At 37.2% G+C, this 23,397-nt stretch overlaps 1 protein-coding gene across 1 annotated transcript in view; it reads left to right on the top strand.

Annotated features, from left to right (window-relative positions):
* Window positions 1–18,894, top strand: part of CALCR (calcitonin receptor) — a 152,079-nt gene extending 133,185 nt beyond the window's left edge. Inside the window, exons 10-14 of the mRNA XM_007982144.3 lie at window positions 5,148–5,208; window positions 5,293–5,359; window positions 7,194–7,412; window positions 9,037–9,078; window positions 16,795–18,894. Coding sequence (XP_007980335.3) covers window positions 5,148–5,208; window positions 5,293–5,359; window positions 7,194–7,412; window positions 9,037–9,078; window positions 16,795–17,025 — 620 coding nt within the window. The 3' untranslated portion in view covers window positions 17,026–18,894. The remainder of the gene's footprint in view (window positions 1–5,147; window positions 5,209–5,292; window positions 5,360–7,193; window positions 7,413–9,036; window positions 9,079–16,794) is intronic.
* Window positions 18,895–23,397: the final 4,503 nt, after the last annotated feature.

Genomic DNA, 23,397 nt, shown 5'->3' on the forward strand with positions numbered 1-23,397 from the left:
ATGAGGGTCTGCACAGAGAAGGAAAGTATGACTATAAGGGTGACTGCCAAAGGGTGGCTTCAGGGAACAAACTTAGCTAATAATGGACACAAAACATTCCCTTATTGAGAGAAGATCTGATTAGGCCTCCTTCTGCTTTATTCATCACGTTTGTAGAGCAAAGGAGAATTTCACCTTTTGAATTATGTACCTCCCCTATCCTGGCTTCATTTTCCTTCCTCAAGAACATTTCTTCCTGTCAATCCATCAGCAGGATTCCTCCAGTGAAAGCTCAGGAAGCGGAGTCCAGCTGAGAGGCAGATACAACCACATGGGCTTCCAAGTAGAGCCAGTGTGACATCACAGCACATGGCAATGGCTCGAGAAAGCTTAAGGCTGGATTGTTTAAGCTGTGGCTGCTTCTGTACAAACTAAGGGAGGGTGCTGAAATCCTTCAGGGATGCTCTAGAGTTACTCACTTTCCCCCAGGGCTGCTGAAAGTCCAGATCCCCCCGGTGGAAGGGAACTGAACAGAAGGTGAGGCAATGAAAGAAAATTAAATGCTGCGATAAAAACACCTACTGCCTTATCAAAAAAAAGTTTCAGCCTTACCTTGAAACTTCTATACCAGAGGAGGAACTCGCGGGCCATCCCTCACTGACTATAGAGCCAAAGGCTTCTCTCACCACATCCACACCACATGATGGGTGACTGTGACTCTGAGAGCAGAGGCTGTGGATGGCCTTCAACTAAGCTTGCCCTTTAATGCAGCAGGCTGGGGAGTCCCTCCAAATACTGGTAAGAGAGGAGAGATGAAGTGAGGAGGGAGGATAATCCAAGGGATTTTTAAAAACATCACCCTTTGTATTTAAAGCCCTGCCCAACAGGCATTGTCACCAACTTTATAGAAATGTGCTTGGGAAGTCATATAAGCAGCCTGGAGTCTTTTGTGCAGTCTGCAAACTGCAGAAAGGGGCTGGTGTTATGCCATACTGGTTTCCGTAACACCCTTACATGACAGGAGTACATGGTTTTAACCAAATGCATTCCCCAAACCCAATGGGATAATCCGATAATGGTGGGTCAGTGGGGCAGATAGGCGGGATGCCTCAAAATTGAATTGATGATGCCACAATTATCTGGTTGCAAGCAACAGAGTAAGATGTTCTAACTTAAGCAAATGCAGAGAAGTTGTCAGAATCTAATGTATCTCATGGAATCCAAGGGCAGAAATACAGCCAGGCAACTAAAAGGGCTGTAGCCTGGGACCGGATAAACCAGGAGCTCTCTCCCTCTGCCTTTTGTCTTTGTTTTTCCTCTGCGTATCTGTTTTTACCCTTCTCTTTCTTTACAGACCATAGACCACAGGGTCTCTGTTCCATCCAGTTCATAGTAAATATATCCTGCCCCATCGTTTCCTGAGTACACATGTTTCTGTTCTAGGCACTCACAGAAACTAAATGCTTATCTTTAAGTTCCAGTTCTGAATAGCAGGACAAGAGAATCTGATTGATCCAACTGTAGGCAAATAGCCTACCCTGGTTCAATAAACTGTGGCCAAGAAAATTGAGGGGGATGTTGTCACATAGTGTGAACATGTCTAGGGATGGTGAACCCTCCAGAAAAGGACTGAGAAATGGGTCTTTGTGAACTGTACAGGCTGTCTAGGATATGCACCAGATCACCTCATCTGCATGGCTGCTCCCTTACATGGAGCAGCTGTTAAGGAAGCAGCTGCACCCTGTTTCCTTAACCATCCAGTGAGGTTAGAAATGAGGCTATCACTATCCTGCTGGTTCCACATCAGGTAACAAGTTCTCCTGCTCTTTCCTGTCCTAAAATGACAAAATTTTCTCAAAATGGCCTTTTACTATTTATTTTTTGGCTTTTAGCCCCAGCCTTCCAAAGAGACTAATTTTTCCTTTCCCTGGCCTTCTCATCTGTATGTACACCCTCTCAACAATTTCTAGACTTCCAAATCTGGTCATGCCAAGAATAGACTCAATACAATTTAATCACTCCAATGGCAGTTCTGATAATCACAATCATAATAATTTGTGCTGATCAAATGCCTTCCAAAGACCTGATAATAACATTCCACCCCAAACACACACACAAACACACACTTTCTACCAGATTTATTTCCTTTGAAATAAAATCTATGGTATATTTCTTCTACTGGTTTTGATTGTTCAAAACATCTATCTGCCACACTCAGAAAATTTTTCATGGGAAAAAAAGGCTGTAAATTTATTATTGTCTGTGACATTCAGCAGAGACAAGGGCACCCTGGAAGGAACAATTTATACTGTTCTTGAAGTATCCTGATGCATTGTGAATTAGTTATAAAACTTTTTGGCATCATCATGGACAGCACAATGAAGATATCTGCTTAAAACACATAAACAATTCAAAGGAAAAAAGGAACAAGCTGCTCAGCTGTATCAAAAACAAAGGCAATCATAATAAGTAAATTCTTTATGTGATACCTTAAGCTTCTGTAATCAACAACTATTTAAAACTTCATTAGAGTGATTCAAGTAGAATCCCAAAGAACACTACACTTAGTAAGGTAAGCACAGAATGGAAGTTGCTAATCAATGGTTATACAGATTAAGTAACGCAAGATGAGTAAATTTTAGGTTTCTGCTGTACAACATTGTGCCTATAGGTAACAATATTGTACTATGCACTTAAAAATCTGTTTAGAGGGCAGACCTCATGTTAATTGTTCTTGCCACAATAATATAAAAATTTAAATTAAAAAAAGAATTAGAAGGATTTGCACTTCTGTAGATAGATTTTTGGAAAGATAGTCAACCAAATAGTTCTAAAATGTAATGTTTTTAGCATGCCAAAGCTAAGACTATCTTTCTACATGCACACACACACACACACCCCAAAATTCCACCAAACTTGTTACCACTGAAAAATCACATTGCCAAATCTGAACTCTGAGAACAAAATTAACCTATTTTAAAGCAATGGCTCCTTTCTTAGAACTTTAAGCAAGCATTATCTTTGGATGAGAGGACAATGGGTAAAATTAATACCAATTAATTTCTCAAGAAAAAACAGCTTCACAGAAACTTTATAAAGTTTAATGGATCAAGAGAATAAATCTCTTCTGGATAATATTTTTATAGTCCTTTGAAAATTTTTTTCACATGAAGACAGTATGATAGGTTCTAAATTTTACAATGCCAGAAAAAAAGCAAAACCTACCTACTTTTAAAAGAGCCTTGAAAGTTAGACTGCAGAAAATTTGGCCCAAAAACGCCCAGTTGTATTATAGCACCTAATTTGTTTGCAGGTGATATAAAGCCCATTCATTTAATTCAGCTGTGAATAATGTTACCAACTCTAGGATTTGAAACCAATCTCAAAGAATTATAAGAGACATTGTAAACATCAGCCACTGGGTGAACAAGTATCTGATGGTGAAATTCTGCCCAACAGAAAATCAAAGAACGGTTCTTTCAGTAGTTACTCCCTTCCAAGTCTACATGGCACCACTTAGTTGTTTATTTCTCTCCAATCGAAGTAACTTCAAAACTGAAGTTTAGCTCTCAGGAAAATCATTTATTTTGCAACCCTCTTCAAACTGTTTCTTCGCCTTGCCTTGCTGGTTTTCCCCTTGTTAAAAATCAAAGGAAGGAAATTTCCCCCATGGATTTCTACATTGAACAAATAGAATTTATTAAATCCCTCTAAAAAATGAACCCTACAGAGACAGGATTATTCTGAATCTCATCATCTTTGGTGAGAAGAATGGGTTGTTATGGATCTTGGGACCTTGAAAAGAATAGAAAGAAAAAAGAAAAAAGAAAAAAACAGAAAAAGAAACTACCTAAAAGGAGGTATCATAGCCAGAGGAAGGCAAAGAGCCCCGGATGTTAAAAAGTGTGGGGTCTATACTCCTCTCCAGATGAAGTAGAAAGCACTTTCCTTTCTACAAAATGGTGAGGTGGGATTCAGTTTTCCATATGCCTCTCTTTCTGTCTAATTCTAAAATATGCATCTCAAAATAAATTCAGAGACTTTTGTTTCTTTTTCTGAGCCCAAGTGGGAAAATGGCATGTTAGAACTGCAGCGAATAACACAATCATGTTTTGTGTAAAGAAACTCAAAATTATTTCAGGCCAAACATTAAATCTATGGTCCTATTAAATATATGCTTCCTGGGTTTAAAAGCTGAGGTTGTTCTCAGGTGAAAATTCAATAGTTTGAGACCTCTTTTTGTATATAACTCACGGAAAATAAAAATGCATTGATTTCATTCTTTCCTAAGACATTTCTTAATCTGATGACAATAACAAAATTTCTTTCTATAGATGTCTCAATCAAATCAAGCAATATTCTATTGTACATCTGAGTAAAAAGACTTATTTTTTCTTTTTTAATGAAAATTACAACTTTAGGTTATACTTATAGAATACAAATTGATTTAAAAATTATAATCTAGAAGGACGTATTCCAATAACTGTCTCCCTTTTCCCGTTTATAAATTTAAAAGTTTGGTTTTTTTTTTTTTTACTAGCACTTTGAGTTTAGTCAGGGAGGTACAGTAAGCTGCCTTCATAAAGTTTCTCTAGCCAGAACCTACAGAAAGTAGGGAATGTACTGGCTTCTCTGAAATATTCATATTAAAAGGAAACAGAATCACTGCATGAGATATAAACAGACAGAAAAACAAAAAAGCCTAGAAGAAAGAATGTGAACATCAGCTAAGGCTTTAGGAGCAATCAGACTATTGCTTTCATACACAGTCCCAGGTCACATCCCTCTGGGGTGACCCAGCTCCTCTCCATGAGAGAGCCCAGGTCACCTACAATGAAAGGCTTTCTGGTCTCAGTTAATAGTCACCATTACGAACATAACAATGGTAATAATAGTCATCGTGTACCTACTACACTCAGCAATTTGTAAAAGGCTTTTAATTATTTGGATGCTCTTAACCAAACTCTCCGGGAGTACATGATGTTCTAACTGGGAACATTTTGACTGACTTGACCAAAGACGATTTTTGTGAAAATATCAGGGGAACATCTTGACAGATACACTCAATTTGCCAGTATTTTTGCAAGTACACTACCATTTTCCATGCAGCTGTACTTAAAGGTTATGACCAAGAAACCAAGTGTAATTTGTACTTTTCACATTTGTAGGGTTTCCGCTGGTGCCAACCACTATCCATGCTATTACCAGGGCCGTGTACTTCAATGACAAGTAAGTATTATGGTAATGTTTAAGTTAATATATTCATGAATAAAATGTATTTGTGTATTAATGTGTCCCCTCGCCCTTTTTCAGCTGCTGGCTGAGTGTGGAAACCCATTTGCTTTACATAATCCATGGCCCTGTCATGGCGGCACTTGTGGTGAGAATTAGTTTTTTACTGCAATGTTAGTAGTGTTATCTCTTAGTTGAGATTTCTGTGTATATGGTTCTGTGTATCATGTTTTATAACTTCAAAATGAAGCTAATTTGATGGTATTCTATAGTAAAAAGAAAAAACAATTTGATTTTAGAATCTTCAAAAAAATGCCTTTTACTTACACGTGGAGGGGTTATCATGAGCTCATTTTCATTACAGACTCACACTATAACAGCAATGTAGCTCATATTTTAAGACTTTTATAACTAGTCTCCCTAGGTAAAGGTGAGAGGCCAAGGGGCTGCAAGAAGTTTGCTCGTGTTATGAACATCTAGGATCTTTGAAAACTTTGACTTTCCAGAGCTCTAAAAGTCTTTGGTTCTGTGAACTTAAGGTCCAGAAATTCAAATATTCAACACAAGCTCAATTAGTGAGATAGTAATAAATAGTGGACTCCAGCCAAATGTCAGATTCTTCCTGAGGATGCTACGGTTCTTACTTACCTAGGATTCAGTAGACTTGGCCTCATGTCTTAGCTCTATCATCTACCAGCTCTGAAAATTTAGATAAATCAATTAACCTAAAAATGTCCCCTGATTTTTTTAAGGAAAAAGTTAGATTAAATAGTCTTTCAGGTACTTTTGGAAGATAATCTCTAACTCTAGGTCATTAAAACTTAGTACTGCTCCATATCTTTATCTGTTAAAAATAACAAAAGTAATAATAGCTACTCATAAATTCGTGGTTATAAAATATCTCCTAATAAAATAATAAATGAAGTAAAATATTTAGCAATTATTCTTATATTTAAAATTCTAAAACACACATTTCTTGCCTTAATTATCTAGAAATTTTTAAGGAAATGCAGATTCCAGGATCCAAATTAAAAATGTGTATCTGAGATAATTATATGCATACTTCACTGTGAATGACTATAAATTAACAGAAATTGATACATTTGGAATTCCTAATTTCATGACTAAAGGAAATGCACATTAGTGCATTTCAAAACTAAAAAAAAAGATTTATCAATTAATTATCATTTTGAGAGCTGTCCATGCAAATGTGGGCACTTAATTTATGACAGCAACACTTTTGAGCAGAGGAAGGAGATGGTCAATTAGATATACATACAGAAAAAATATCAAACATGTATTTAGCAATTGCATATGTGTGAAGAAAAAAGTAATTCTGATTCCTTCCACAACCAGGCACAAAAAAAAAAATATGTTTTCAGTTAACTGTAGGTTTAAATGTGAAAGACCAAACAATAGAGGCCCCCCAAAAAAGACACATTAGGTGACTATCTTCATGAGCTTCAGATACAGAAAGATTTCTAAAGCAGGATAAAAAAAGCACTTAAGGAAGAGATTGATAAATCAGCTACATTAAAATGAAGACAACATTTAAAGACTGAAAAGACAAACCTTAGAGTCCAAGAAGGTATCTGCAATGTTCCAAATAAAGACTAATAAATGTATGAAAAAGTGTTCAGCTCATGTATCATCAGGAAAATGCAGATTAAAACAAGAATGAGATAATACTACCCTCCACCACCCCCGCCGTGGAAAGGCTCATATTAAAAAGAGTGTTCATACCAAGTGTTGGCAAGGATGATAAGCAACTGTTTTATATACTGCTGGAGGGAACATAAAATTAAACCACTTCTCCAGAGCCCTAGAAATGCTGAGCAAATTGTGCTACCTCCCAGGTAGACTCTCTAGTTCTACATAGGTAACATTTGTTGCTCACACTGGATAAACAAAAACTGAGGACGGTGCACATTCTTAAGTGATACTTTTCTGTATGATTTGCTCATAACACCATATATTTGCAGGTCAATTTCTTCTTTTTGCTCAACATTGTCCGCGTGCTTGTGACCAAAATGAGGGAAACCCATGAGGCGGAATCCCACATGTACCTGAAGGCTGTGAAGGCCACCATGATCCTTGTGCCCCTGCTGGGAATCCAGTTTGTCGTCTTTCCCTGGAGACCTTCCAACAAGATACTTGGGAAGATATATGATTACGTGATGCACTCTCTGATTCATTTCCAGGTAAGGAAGCCAATGGTGTATTTATTCAACTACTGTGTTTATTCAGCTAGCTGATTTTAACTCTAAAGCCCATGATCTTTTATTATTATTTATTTATTTATTTATTATTTTTAGACAGAGTCTCACTCTGTCCACCAGGCTGGAGTGCAGTGCCACACTCTCAGTTCACTGCAACCTCCATCTCCCGGGCTCAAGCAATTCTCCTGCCTCAGCCTCCCGAGTAGCTGGGATTACAGGTGTGTGCCACCCTGCCCGGCTAATTTTTGTATTTTTAATAGATGGGGTTTCACCATGTTGGCCAGGCTGGTATCGAACTCCTGACCTCAGGTAATCTGCCCGCCTCGGCCTCCCAAAGTGCTGGGATTACGGATGTGAGCCACTGCGCACGCCTGAAGAACCCATGATCTTAAATGTCATAACATTTAAGCCTCCAATTCAATGAGCCCAGACAAAATTCTTAAGGACATCAGTTTTTTTGAGTTCTTTCTTCCTGTATCGTTCTGTACCTGCTTTCCTGTCATTCCCAGGGCCCTCAGCTGGTCCCATCCAGGCATGTTCTCCCTGGTCATAGATACAGAAATTGTCAGATTTTCCTTTATAAATAAATGCTGGCTCTAGGGTAATGAGGAATTTTGCACAAAGCTGTCCATGCCTCCTGCTCTACCACCCTTCACTTGTCAGGCAAATGTCAGGAATCCATTCATGACGGTTCAGTGCTATAAAGGGAAGTTGTATCCAGGCCTCTCCTCATGTAGGAAAGAATGCATCAGACTCTCAGGGGCTGTTCTGGGCTGTCCAGTGTCTGCCACACTGGATAGAAGAATGGCTGCCCTAGTTCTATTCACTTTTCCCCAGATCTAAAGCCCCACTGAAAGCATACTGCTGTATTTGGATAGCAAGATAGGATGTGGGAGTCCTCAGCAGGAGTAATTCTATCACAGGCTCTTAGGCAGAGTTTTGCTGTCTCTATTACAAATTTCAAAATAGTTTTATTTTCTATATTAGTTTAATGTGAGGAGGAGGCCAAAATTAATAGGGCTAGAAAGTTAGTTTAGGGATTGTTTGAATAGTTCAAGCTGTGCTTTTGGCCATAGTCAAACCTTGGGCACAAGAAATCTTCAAGCAGTGACCAGGACTCAGGCTGTTTCTTAGTCCATGTCCTTATCTGAGAGGTGAACTTAGCAGTGGGTACGGTACTGCACTAGTTCACCGTGACAACACAGGACACAGACCCACAGCCATCCACTGTGACACTTGTCCTTGTAAAAGATCCCTCTACTGAATTCTACAAGGTCTCCATTTTTAAATTTTCTAAGCGTAGTGTTTTTTTCAAATTCACCATAATCAGCATATGCTGCTATAAATCTCCATGTTAAAGGGAGCAAAATATTAATTAGATTTACTAGAGCTGTCCTTTTAGCCAAACAGTGGAATCCTAACAAGAAAAAATATATTTCTAATGGAATATTCTTATAGTGCAGCACTGACTATGAATGGTAGATAATTCTTTTTCTTGCTTTTTCTCCTTCATCAAGCCTTCTCTGGGCAGTCTATCATATTGTTTACTAAACAACAAAATGAGCACAAAAATAACTTGAACTGTATTTTTTCCTTCCCTTTTTAGGGCTTCTTTGTTGCGACCATCTACTGCTTCTGCAACAATGAGGTAAGCATGCATTTCTTGTAATACTATCACTTATTTATGTAAAGGCAGCATTTTTTCCAAAGGGCCTCCATGCACATTTCATTTCATCTCACTTCTACAGTTGACCTCATAGGGTTTTGTGATTAGCAACATTATGTTTTTTCCACTACTCCAAGCTCAATCTTTTCTATGGATGTGTAGTACAATGGTAACTATGATTTAGACAGTCAGCTAATTTCCTCGGGTTGTATCTTGAACAGATCAGCACCCTTAGCAGCAATAGTGAAAGCTATTCTGGATGCCATTAGAAAGAGAAGTCATATGCCTATTCCCTTTGGAAGACCCAAGCCCTAATTAGGGCAGACAATCTCCATTCGGTTTGTACTAGTTCCTACCTTCTTTTCCAGTTGCTTGGTGCTAGCGCCCTACTACTTATTCAGAGTTTGTAAATCACCCTGAAGTTAAGATTCAAAAAGGTTTCTCAAATAATCTACAATGCGAATATTTAGATCAGTAAAATCTAGAGAGCCATAAGGCTGATCCATTCTGTTCTCAGGGCGTTTTTAGCCAGAGTTACCCTTTCTTCCAACCAAATCTTTCCTGGGAGCCAAATCTATAAAACATAAAAGTGGAGCTTCTATAGCTCCAGACGTCCTTCCAAAGAACTTCCAGAGTTCTAGGGAACATGATTCAAAATCTTCCTCATTTTTCAGGGAAGAAATCTAAACTCCAGAAAGATCATGTGATTTGCCCAATGTCACAAATGCAGTTATGGTTATAACCCAGACTGGAACACAGATTTCCTGATTTTGAATTAAATTGACTAAGTCCCAATTAACTTACCTATATCTATAATTCCTTCCTGGAGCTATGTTAGTATACTTTTTCTAGAACCACACAACTTTTAATGCCCATGCATATTCGAACATTTTAAATCAATTCCTATTAAGAATAATTCCATACAAGGCAAATCACATTTTGCCAAGACATCAATATATTACTTTCCTATTAGTAATTAGAAATGTTTCTAACCATTGTCAGTTGATAATTTTTCCCTATTCCTTTTTCTAAGTTAAATAATATTTAGTGAGCACCTACAATATTTTGCTGTTCTGTGACCTGTTCATACCTGTTTCCAACCCCAACATGACAAAGTTTTCATTGTTCCTATTCATTTTAATTATTACATTTTATTCCTTCCTTTCTTCATCAATTCATCTACCAACTCATTCTTTCCTTCAACAAAAATACATTGTGCATTTACTATTGCTAAGGGCTAGACTAAGGGCCTAGAATATAAATGAAAAGACATCCTTCCATTGCCAGCTATTAGAGTGGCAATATTTTTAGAATTTTAATATTTTTTAGAATGATAAAAGCTAATAAATGAGAAGGGCATAAGTCACCCCATGTTTATATCAATTTCTGTAAATGTATATCCATGCCTTTTGGGTTGTTTCAGGTGGCATGCAAAATAAACTTTTTCATCTAAAATAATATCAAAATAGAGCTGATATAAGAAATCAAGCTCTGTGGGGCATACCTGGAAAAACACAAGAGGATTGCATGCATTTGTAAAAATATCACAATATTTATTGCGTCTTAGCTATGATACTGTCATTGGAAGTGTCGGACATAGAAAGAAAACCCAGGGGTACCCTAGCAATTGAATGTCTCAAGTTCATTTGAGTGTATGTTATCTCTGATTTTGAAGTAAAGAAACCATTTCCATTTTCATTAAGATCCCGTTACTGGGGGAAGGTACAAGTGTGACATTTCTAATAATGTAGAAATTGTGTGCTGTGCCAAATGTAATATCACAGGTCCATGGATTTTAGGCATCTGAGTCTCAGCTGGGCATTCTGTGAATGCGTCACCTTACAACATTGAACACAGGCAGGGCACTCACACATGCGGGAAGTTATTTCCAGCTGCATCTAAGATAGGGCTGTGATGGGACGATGCCTGACTGAATACTGAGTTTTAGCAGAAATCTAGGGGGCTAACTCAATGTGATAATGAGATCACATCACATTGTGTTATGTGCAATTTAATGTTGATTATGATTGGTATGTTATCAATGAAATGATTATTTCATTTTTGAATTTTGATTCATGATTGGTATGTTATCGGTGAAATGATCATTATGAAAATGAATCATATAGAGAGTCAGTGGGTAGACTAGAAGCAGGAAAGGAATGTGAAGAATTAAAGTAACAGGAATCAGGAGGTGACCATAGAGCATGCATATGTATCAAGCATTTCCTACAATGACTCTTCCAAGTGAGTAGACATTGATTATCCAAACATATCAATAAATTATTAGGTATCTAAAAGACCTGAAAGAGATGATTGCAGCTATAAAAAAATGCACAATTTGTTTCCAAGAAGTAGCTTAGAAATGAAAGTTCTAACAACACACTGGATTTTCTCCCTTTTCTTGTGTCTTGCTATTCTCTGTACATCGTGGATAAAATAGTTTATAGATGAAAGTAGCATGATGAGAAACATCTCCATTTAACTGTCACAAATTGGAGTGTGCAAAAGCTAAAATTTTGTTTATTTCCTGTAGCTTATCCTGCTTTCAAGAGGCTATTCCACCAGTTTCTAGTGGTTTACAGCAGTCTCTTTGCAGAAAATATTCAGTAAATTCAAAAAGCCTTTGTCCAAAAGAGCAACTGGCTGCCAAGTTATAATGCCGGCACCCACTGTTGAAGTTCACACTGGTTCCCCTTACTACTAAGCACTCAAGAGGTCTTTTCACTCTGTGGCCTCCTTGATGAAGCCACAGCCCTATTCTGATTCACGAGTTCTTTCCACCAAGCCACCTGAGGAGCCTGGAACTCCAGCTCCTTTCTTCACACCATATAGAGCCTGTGAATCTATCTTCCTTACATGCCATAGCCGTTGCTGCTCTGCTGTTGGACATAGTGCCAGCGGCAAATGTGGAGTTTCTTTTCAGGGCTAGCTATTTTCAAGACTCTGCTTTCGAATCGAAAAGAAAAACTTGATACAATGGAGTGTTCCTAAGAAAGCAAATTATCTCTTGCTTGATTTCTTCTCCCCATTTTCCCAGGTACTCCCACCATGAAGGAGAAATGTAAGGCCATTTGTGCAACTGTCTTTCTCTCCTCTTCCTCTCAGGCCTCTTAGGGCTGTGCACTCACCACTTCCCCTTCCTGTCTGTGAGGGTCTCTACCTATATCATATTCTACATGTTTTCTACCCTGTAGCTTTTAGTAAAATACTATCTGCAGACCAGTAAGATTTTCACAAGATATGCAAAGAGAAGTTTTTTTCTGTTTAGAAATTCTCCACTCAATAAAGCCTGATTTTCAATACAATATCTTTCTAGAGATATAAGAAAGTCAGCTTTGAGACTCATAGTCTCAAAGCTAAGCAATAATTTTCTTTGGTCTAGACCAGTATTCTCAAACTTGAGTGTACATCAGAATCACCTGGAAGATTTGTGAAACCAGAGATTGCTTGACCCTAGCAGCAGAGTTTCCTATTCAGTAGGTCTGGGGTGGGGTTTGAGAATCTGCATTTCTAACCAAGTTCCTAGGTGATACTGATGCTGCTGACCCAGAGACTACACTTCAAGAACCACAATTCTAGACACAATCATACTTGTGTTTCAAGCAGTGGATGACCTTGACTTAATGAATTGGGGAGATGTGGGAAATTTTATTTAAGAAAATTAAGAAATACAAAGGTTAAATGTTTTCAAAAAGTTTACCCTTATTATAAATGATACTTATGTATTGTTATCTTTTAGAACAAGGAATCTTCCCCAAACATAGGAAAACAGATAATGAATGGGAATCAAAAAGCCCTGATCATGTACTTAATTATAAATTATAGATAAATTAATAATTTAATTATAGAGCATATAGACTTTGTAAGATAAAATCAGAGACCAGTAGAGATATTGCCACTATGGCCTCCAAAAGGCTGAAAAGAATGTTGGCAACAACTTTGTAAATAATATTCACAAGTATCCCTTAGCATCTAATTAATAGGACTTAATAGGAATCTGGCTTTCAGAAGTCATATAAAATCATCTAGGCCAGGCGTGGTGGCTCACGCCTATAAGCCCAGCACTTTAGGAGGCCGAGGTGGGTAGATCACAAGGTCAAGAGATTGAGACCCTCCTGGCTAACATGGTGAAACGCCATCTCTACTAAAAAAAAAAAAAATACAAAAAAAATTATCTGGGCGTGGTGGCAGGCGCCTGTAGTCCCAGCTACTTGGGAGGCTGAGGCAGGAGAATCGCTTGAATCCAGGATGCGGAGCTTGCAGTGAGCTGAGCTCGTGCCACTGCACTCCAGCCTGGGAGACAGAGTGAGACTCCATCTCAAAAAAAAAGAAAAAAACACCAAACAAACAAACAAAAAAAAGGTGTGCAATTACTTTTTAACTTCCAGGGAATTTAAATTTTTTTTTTTTTTTTTAAATCATGATTTCTAAATCTTAAGCTCAGATTGCAGCAGGTCTGTTAGATTGTGGTGACAGTGTGAAGGAGTAGGCATTACAATCTTTGCATTCATTGGATGAAAACTCCTAGGGTAAACCTCACCTTCCATTCTGCAGCACGTAACTATAGTAGGTGCTTATAATGAACTCAGGAAAAGAAAGGTGAAAGACAAAAACGTTCAAATCCAACCATGAAGACTCTAACCTTATTTTGTTTTGTACAAATGTAGGAACTGAGACCTAAACATACCAACTTTGCAAAGCTTACTAATAGAGCCAGATGTAATAGTTATGTCTTCAAACTGTAAGACCAGGACTCTACTTCTTTAAGTTGGCAATACATAAATGGATATAATTAGGAAAAAATGTAAAATGTGTGTTGCTTTTTTAGTGAGTGATGAATTTATATAATTCAAATCTTTTTGTTGTTGTTACATTTATCCCATTTACAACTAATAACATTTCTTTTATTTTCAGGAGCAACAAAACTCTCCCTGTTTTGTTTTATTTTGTTTTTCAGATTAAATGCCCTTATTCTTGTCATCGGAGCAGCATCAGGCTCAACCTGTGATATTGTAGGAGATAATTGCCCTTATTAGTCTATAATTCTTTAGGTGTCTTTTATATGCTGCTAAGGGCCTGTTATTACATGAATAGTTTACAAATCAAAACTGGTTGCCGTCTCCACACAAAAGGATAGGTTATAATTTTAGATGCGATTAGAGAAGGCCGTGATCCTTTCTGTAATAATAACTTTAAAAAATTAAAATAGAAATCAAACCGTTTGGCCCCATGCTGGGCTGTGTACTTTATTAATATAAATGGATACTCTGATGGGAGTTATTTTAAAAGGACAGGTGAGAAATAAAAGACCTGTTTTTCATGCTGGATCCTTTTGCAAACTAACTCTAAACTCGTAACTGCCTGCTTGGATACTTGTAAATATATGTGTAAGTTTCAGCTACAAGGAAAATCTTGGTATTTAAGAGATACTGAATTAGTGGAAATTATCAGCTTCCCTTTTTTTTTTTTTTTTTTTTTTTTGAGACGGAGTCTCGCTCTTTCCCCCAGGCTGGAGTGCAGTGGCGCAATCTGGGCTCACTGCAAGCTCCGCCTCCCAGGTTCACGCCATTCTCCTGCCCCAGCCTCTTGAGTAGCTGGGACAGCAGGCACCCGCCCCCACGCCCGGCTAATTTTTTGTATTATTAGTAGAGACGGGGTTTCGCTGTGTTAGCCAGCATGGTCTAGATCTCCTGACCTCGTGATCCACCCACCTCGGCTTCCCAAAGTGCTGGGATTACAGGTGTGAGCCACCACGCCCGGCCTCTCAGCTTCCTTTGACTGGAGACATTGTTTCTCCAAAAACGTGCTAAACCTGTATATTTCCCAGTTTCTCAGTGGGGCATTTGATGGTTCCTAGATTATAACCCTGGCATTTGAAGCTACGGTAATGGTACCATCCAAATAAAGCCAGGCTCTGCTTGGTACTGTGGCTTTGCCACATTCTAGCTATATGATTTTGGACACATTGAGTAACCTCAGTGCCCCATCCGTAAAGTGAAGATAATAGTGCCCTTCCCATAGGGCTGTTGTGAGGATTAAATAAGTTAATACAGATCACATACTTATGTACATAGTAAACACTCAATGAACAGCTGAAACTTGTTATTCTATCTTTTGTTCCTGTGTGGCTTTTTTCAATACAACTTTTAGCTGCATGGCCCACCTTATTCCTTAGCACTTAAAGTTTTTGTCTTTGTCTGTTTTAAATCACTTTAGATATAAAGTACCCTGCATGCAAGCACTCATTACCTCCAAAACAAAGCAAAACAAAACTCAGGATGTGTTGCCTCCATAATCTGAAAAGTCTACTATTCCAAACTATCAGCTTGCTAAATAATTCTGATTGCCATTTGTCACCTCAAACCTTACGGTTGCTGTGCTATGTGAAGATAAACTTCTCCAGCTACAACTTCTGTACTCCGTTTAGTTGCTTTTTGAGGAATCATTTGACTTTGTCTTTCCCTGAGTAAAATCTTTAAAAATATCTGAACAATATAATTCTCAGAGGAGACTGTTACTCTACTAGATACAGAAAAAAAGTATATTTGCCACAGAACCATTCAGCCTTATATTATACATACAATTTTATAACAGTAATCGGTTTTGCTGTCATTTTTCTCATCTTTCAGATTTGTACAAATGTAAAGTAGATAAAATGATTCTCCATGATCAAGTAGTTTTCATGATTTATTTCACATTATATATTCCCCAGTTTCTCTCTCATGTGTCTAGCTGTCATATGTGAGTTTGGCAGCAGAATGAACTAAGGATGTATTAATAAATTGATGCAAATATTTTTAGGTAAGCTTGTCATATGTACAAAGCAATAGAAACTCAGAAACACAAAATAGAGATTATTGCAATAATCTCTTTTTTAGTTTTGTTCAGCTATAGAGAAAAGCAAGAATTTTGGAGACAACAGGAAGGAGGAACTTATCTACTAAGTTGAATTTGGTTCTATAAAAAGCAGAGCTAGACAAGCAAATTCACTGTCTGTGATACTGTTTTCAGTTGTGGTTATTATATTTTTCATATTTAGAGCTTTCTGATGTTAACATTCACCTCTTGTGTTCAATATATAATTTATTGTATTTATAAAACAAGTCCGGAAAGTTTATTTACGTTTTAGAAGTCTTTCAAAAGAAAGAGATTGAAATCTTATTCTTAAGAAGTTGTCATGGCATTAACCAGAGGTGTGTCTGGCATACCCGCTCTCAAGTCATGTCGGACAAGGAAAAGTTCACGGTATGAGGCTGTTATCATAAAATCCAGAACTGTGCTATGGTTTACATATATATTTTTCATGTGCACACTTAAATAAAAACTTCTGCCTTATCAGGGATGGTAGCATATAAAAAGTTTTATCAACCTTTCTCCCTATTATGACATGCATACCACATTACCTGGTAAACCAAATCAACTTTTATTCACTAGATATGAAAGCGAAAGAAACCTGTTCTTAAAACTAGCAAACAACCTTGTCAGGGGTAATTTAGGCAAGTAACTCAGTTCTTCCATTTGCAAATTCTTCTTCCAAGTATATTCTGTGGCCACAGCATACACAGCCCAGCCCTTTAGATCAGAATTACAATTTAAACTTTCTTTAACATCTGATAAGCTCTAAGAATGAGGTTCATAAACTTTGCATGGATCGTTTCTGACTATCATATAAAAACCAGGCTGCTTTTTCTCTTCCAGGTCCAGACCACCGTGAAGCGCCAATGGGTCCAATTCAAAATTCAATGGAACCAGCGCTGGGGGAGGCGCCCCTCCAACCGCTCGGCTCGCGCTGCAGCTGCGGCGGAGGCCGGCGACATCCCGGTTTACATCTGCCATCAGGAGCCGAGGAATGAACCAGCCAACAACCAAGGCGAGGAGAGTATTGAGATCATCCCTTTGAATATCATAGAGCAAGAAACATCCGCTTGAATGTGAAGCAAACACTGCATCGTGATCACTGAGCCATCATTTCCTGGGAGAAACACCATGTGTTTAAAGTGTTCTCCATCCTCCCAGGAACCGAACATATCATTTGTGAAGAATTATTCAGTGAATTTGTCCATAGTAAATTTGAAGAAAGTTAATCTTGGTACTATTGCTTTGGGAGACAGTCTAGGAATGGAATCTCCCACTGCAACTTGTGAACTCCATCATTCATCCAGGACTGAGATGCAAATGTCACAGTAGTGCAAGCAAAGTATCAAAGAAAAAACAATGAAATTGACCTAGTTCAGATACAGGGTGCTCCTTGTCAATTTTGAGCCATTTATAACTTTGAAAAATTAAAATCATTGTCAATATTTTTCTTTTTAACTCTGGATTTTGAATTAGAATATTTCTGTATTTGGCTATGGATCTGATTTTTATTTTTTTTAATTTCAGTCAATTCTGATGTTACTGAGATGTTTTACCATCCTTACAATGTAAACCACATGAACTACGTGACCTCTGCAAGACAAAGTGGCTTTCTAATAGAGAGATTACTAAATATGTGAAGAAAAATACCTGCATTTGGCAGGAAGATGTATGCTTTGAATGCAAAAGAAATTTAGAGTCAATTTGCTGGAAACATTACATGCTCAACTTGGTTTTGGATAATCCTGTCCATTGGGCAGGCCCTAGCTGTTGTAAAGAATTGGTCTTAATGTTGAATGTACTTTAGTTGCTGACATTTATAAACTGAGAGGTCACAAAAAAATCTATCACTAAAAATTTTTACAAAACTGCCAAAAATATAATTCTTAGTGGAAGACAATACTCTCTTTAAAGAGAGTTTTCCACTTTCCTAAACTCCAGGATTTATAAAGCAAATTACTCCAAGGTTTATAAAGCAGATTACCTCTTGCCCTTGGGTGCTATCTAACAGTAAGAGATAAATTTGTTGAAAATTGGTAATTAAAAGACTCCACATAAGTCCATTAACTGCTTTCTACCCAGCTTCAAAGCTTAACAAGATCTCAGTTTTTTTCCAGGAAGATTCAGGAGGGCTAATTATAAATCATTTTGTGGTTGACCTCTTGTTTCTTGTTATTACCAAAATAGGAGGGGGAAAAAAATTAGCTGCTACAAATTTAACCATAAATTAATTCATGTTTAACGGTTCTCATTAAAATCCAGTATTGTATTCCCATATCTCTCTTTACTTCCCAGTATAAGATTTTTGACAATCCTGAATAAACTAGTATCATTAATGGCACCTGAAATTAGTTTGTGAATTTGCAACAGTAATCAGAGTTACCATTATTTAATTTGTACACTAAATGAGGAAGTACATTGAAACCCTCCAAATCTCCAGTCTCATCTGTGTCATATTTTGCCACTGCCTTTCAGAAGTGATTTAGTTGTGGAAAGATAATAAATTGATTTGTTATGGTTACATATTTAGTGCACCCAGAGAAAATTATATTTCTACAGAGAAAGTGAATTTTGGATACTAAAGTAGTTTAAGTCTCCTTTACTGAGTGTAAGGGGGGAATTGAAAAGAAGGTATTTTTCCAATCACAGTGTTATGTAATGTTGTTCTATTTTTGTTTACAAGCATGGAAAACAGAGTATTTCTGGCAGCTCTAGTACAAATGTGATAATATATTGCTAAAACATTTTAGATGTTATTATGCTAATATAGTAGTGGCTGAAGAAAACAAAATAGCTTATTATAGAATTGTGCACAGTTCTGCCCAAATTATGTGAAATGTTTATGCTATGTATATGTATAAATTAATACAGAGCATGTTAAAAGCAAAAAGATGTATATTTGCATATTTTTCTAAAGAAATATATTACTCATCTTTTCATTCATTCATCTCGTCTCCTGTTCATTCCATGCTGTTTTTCATTTCAGCCATGGGCTGCTAACATCCCATCTCGTTTGTACTGTAGGAGTGGGAAAGATAATCTAAAAGCATAGGTTAAAAACCATACGCAAACATATCAAATTTATTATCTTTATTAGTACAACCATCTTTAGTCTCAATTTGATTGTAAATTCAGTGACACTGTTCTCATGCCCTTGATAACCCAACACCACACACCAGTGTCAATCAATATTGCATAAGTTTAGGAAGCACAGCGAAGAAATCAAGTGTAAGAAAGTATTATATCCTTTTATTCTTGTTTTTTTATTCATTATTCTGGGACCAGACTTGATCTGTCCAATATCACATCAGATCATTAGAATTGTTACAATCATTGGCTTTTAATATAGTTTGGGAGAGAAACTAAGGCTAGATGAAAGACAACTAATTAACTATCATTAGAATGCATAAAGGCCACCACTGGAAAGGTTTTCAGATCTGGAAAGCATGAAATGGAAAAAATGACGATTAAATGAGAACTCTGATGGACTAATAAAGGGGAACAGGAGCAATTTGTAGATTCTTCTCATTATGGGAGAGCATCCAAAATTGTGGCCTCATGAGATCTGGGAAACTTCTTCTGAAAAGATATGTAAGGATTACATCTTTCCCTTACATTCCAGGGGTGAATATAAATAAATATTATTATCATTGTGATCTTAAAGAACAAAACAATTTCGCATCATACCATAAAACATGATTTCTCAAGAGATAAATTTGTACTCAGATGGTCAGCTTCCCTTTAGCTTTGGCTCATATTTTTTGACCCAAAATAGGCTTTTAGGTGCAAATGAATATTACAGTTACTGCAGGGGAAAATGTTGGAAAAAACATGATAAAAATGCTATCATCATTGAGCTACAATCATTCTCATTCATCACTTCGCTCATTAGACATCGATTCAACAGATATTTCATATGCCTTCCATCCTGCTATATAACAAATACTTATTAATAGCAGTTATCAAGGCAAACCTTCTTTACAGTAGGGACTGCTTCTTTTCGGTGCAGGGGTAAAAATATAAACCTTCTAAGTGAACTATTAGCCTAAAACCATAACCATTGATATCTTTGGGGTGGAAGAGCAAAGTGAAACATGTGGCTGGAGGTGGTAGCTGAGTGTGATCTTCCCTCCTCATTAATACTGGACATAAGAGCTCTAGTTGTAAGAAACATTCTCAGAACAAGATCTCAGGACAAAGGCTCAAGCGGGAGTCACTTTCTTGACAAGGTCTAAAATGGTGGTTCTTTCATTGGTTAAATTACAGCTTAACTAGTTATCACAGGAGTTAACACTTTTGGGTTTAAAATGAAATTATTTATGAAGAGGGTAGATCAGAATCCATATTTAGAAGAGTAATCAGGTAAACGCAGAAGGAAATTCTATTTGCTATTTTGACAGAGTAAACAAGATGACATTCCTAACTTAAGCTTATGAAAGTTGATTTACTGAACTAATAACTTGTATCAAGCAGGAGGTTACAGGAAACAATAACTGGAAACATGCAAAAAAGGATGATAATATGTGCATGTGAGGGCAAAAGAAGACAGAGAAGCAACGTTTGCAAATTAAGAACTAACTGTATTTCTGATTTTTTTCTTCTGGACATGAAATTAACATTTTTTAATATCTCTGAATAATATGAAGCATTGAAGGAAAGAAAACACAGTCACTGAAACTGTAACCAACAAAGGACAGGAAGATTTTCTAATATTATGTCTTCCTCCATTCAGATTAGCAAGCATCTCTGACAATTTTCAGAGATTTTTCATTATCTTAAGCATTGGCCAGCCAGTCTCTTAAGTCACTGATCAATGCCATTTTCCATTTACAGAAATTCAATGCCTTCTATCTAGCTTTCCCAGAAATCCTCCACTGAGACACAAACTGTGCCATGCCTCTTCACCTATTGACCAGCAATGTCACCTCATGCCACTACAGTCTCTTTTGCTTAAGAGAACTGTTATTTTAATTTGAAGAATTTTGCCTCCAATAAAATCTCAGAGTCTTGCAGGTGAAGTGCCTAGCAGAAATTCAATACAACCAGTTGAGATGTCTTTAATGAAAACAAAAAAAAAAATCAGAAAAGATTGAGAAATCTGTCTCCATCCAAACCTGCCAGACTGGCTTATTAAAGCTAGCACACTGGTCTCTCATACAGAGGCCATACAACTAAACATAGAACCAGCTGTAAACTCCTGAAATTTCTGCACAGCAGAATTGGTGGCTAGTCTCTGTGCAGCAAGCATTTCTCAGGATGTAGTCTCTTCTTCACTGCACTCATGCATTGCAGCTTCTGTATGCTCTCATCAGGAGAGGAATATTGTGAGTTTAAAGATGTTCAGAGCATCCCTTTAACAGAGATGATTTAAGAAGAGAGAGATATAAACACTAATCATTAAAACACAGTACTCAATATAATAGACCAACAGACATTAGCTCACCTACTCTTTATAACATTATGAATCCTCTCTTTATGCCCATTTTAGTGATGAGAAAATTACATGGAAGAGAAATTGAGTAAATTTTCTACCACAATCACACAGTTAGTAAGTAGTTGAGCTAGGATTTGAATCAAGGCTGCCCAATGCCTCTGTTTTTTAAATTGCCATCTTGGTGGGTCCTACTATACCAGCCAGCCTCTCGAGGTAAGGCTGTTCCCCTTTTTTAGCTCTAAAAAATATTACATATTAAATTCCCATTGGTTAAGAGAAGAGAGATCATTCACAACATGTATCTTTTTGGTCCAAAATTAACTTAATTCATTGTCCATAGATTCCTTCAACCAAAAAGGGTCTTCAGATAAAATTTATTTTTCTATAGTTTTAAGGGTTTCTTTCCATAGTGGTGATTTCTATTTTTAGCCAGCGAGTTTTTCACACACAACACTAGTTTGCAGCTTCTTCACTTTGAATGTTGTCTTTGTGCAGATATTTGAGAGACAAAACATGTTTTGGGAAACTTTTCATGGTTTCTCAATGGACACACTAGTCCTAATTTGAGGCCTGCAAAAAAGCTACCTATAAGTAGTCAGGGCTGCACTTAATACTGTTTATAGCAGGATTTCCACTTATTAGTTTCGAGAATTGGGGTCTGAATAGACAGGATGATGAAGATTATGAATATCATTCACCATTCAACTATGCAACAGATGATGAAAAAAGGTAGAGAGTCAAGAAAGAAGAGACACTGAGGAACGGGAGGGACAGCCAAGACAGCAAACTGGTTAGGGTGCTAGTTCCTCTCTGGACACCAACCCTGGACAAATTATAGAAGCAGAGAGGACACACGCATGTCAATAATTAGTAATTAATTTTAAAAGAAACAACAGAAAAAAAGGAAGCCAGTGGGATTACTGGTTATAAAAATGCAATATCTGAAGTAACACTATACAGAATAGTTGAAATAAATAACACGTGATAATTTAGACACTACTTAAAAATTAATTAGTGAGCTAAAAACTAGATTGGAAATCTCAGAGGAAGCAGGAAATAATAAAGAGATAGAAAGCAGAAAAGAAAAACCAAGAGATATAGAAATTGAATTGCCAATATCAACAGTAGGAGTACCAGAAAGACACAAAAAATGAAAATGGAGAAGGGGACATATTCACAGAAATATGTTTTAAAACTCTCTATGGTTAAAGACAAAAGACCTCAACTAGCAATAACTCCAAAATTGCCAAATAAATGCCCCAAGCTAAAAGTTTTGTTAATATTGACAAGATTAGGACAAGAAGAAATCATGACCTGAGAGCAGGATAAAGATTCTCTCTTTTAGGAGAAAGAGAGAGATTTGGTAATTTAAAAAGCAGTGTGGGTAACTTAAAGAGTATGGGTCTTAAGATGTGTGAAATAAGTCTTCATATAACATTTATAATAAGGTGATCATAGTTGCCAATTAGAAACAGAGATTCTCTTATTGGAAAAAAAACAACCCACAGACAACAAGAGATGCACATAAGACACAAAGCACAACAGGCAATAAGAGATATACATAAGAAAATAAGAAAACAAAAGATCAAAAATGAATGGGAAAAGTTATGCTGGGGAAATATGAACCAAAATAAATTGGAAGTTCTCTCTTAATATCTGACTAAATAGAATTTTGTTGTTGTTGAGATGGAGTTTCGCTCTTATCGCCCAGGCTGAAGTGCAGCGGCACGATTTCGGTCCACGGCAACCTCCACCTCCCGGGTTCAAGTGATTCTCCTGCCTCAGCCTCCCAAGTAACTGGGATTACAGGCAGGCACCACCACACCTGGCTAATTTTTTTGTATTTTTAGTAGAGATGGGGTTTCTCCATGTTAGTCAGGCTGGTCTCGAACTCCCAACCGCAGGTGATCCACCCTCCTCAACCTCCCAAAGTGCTGGGATTACAGGAGTGAGCCACTGGGCCTGGCCCTAAATAGAATTTAGAACAAAAAAAATATCATAAAGGGCAGCAT

This window comes from Chlorocebus sabaeus, chromosome 21, assembly GCF_047675955.1.
Source record: "Chlorocebus sabaeus isolate Y175 chromosome 21, mChlSab1.0.hap1, whole genome shotgun sequence".
Lineage (NCBI taxonomy): Eukaryota > Metazoa > Chordata > Mammalia > Primates > Cercopithecidae > Chlorocebus > Chlorocebus sabaeus.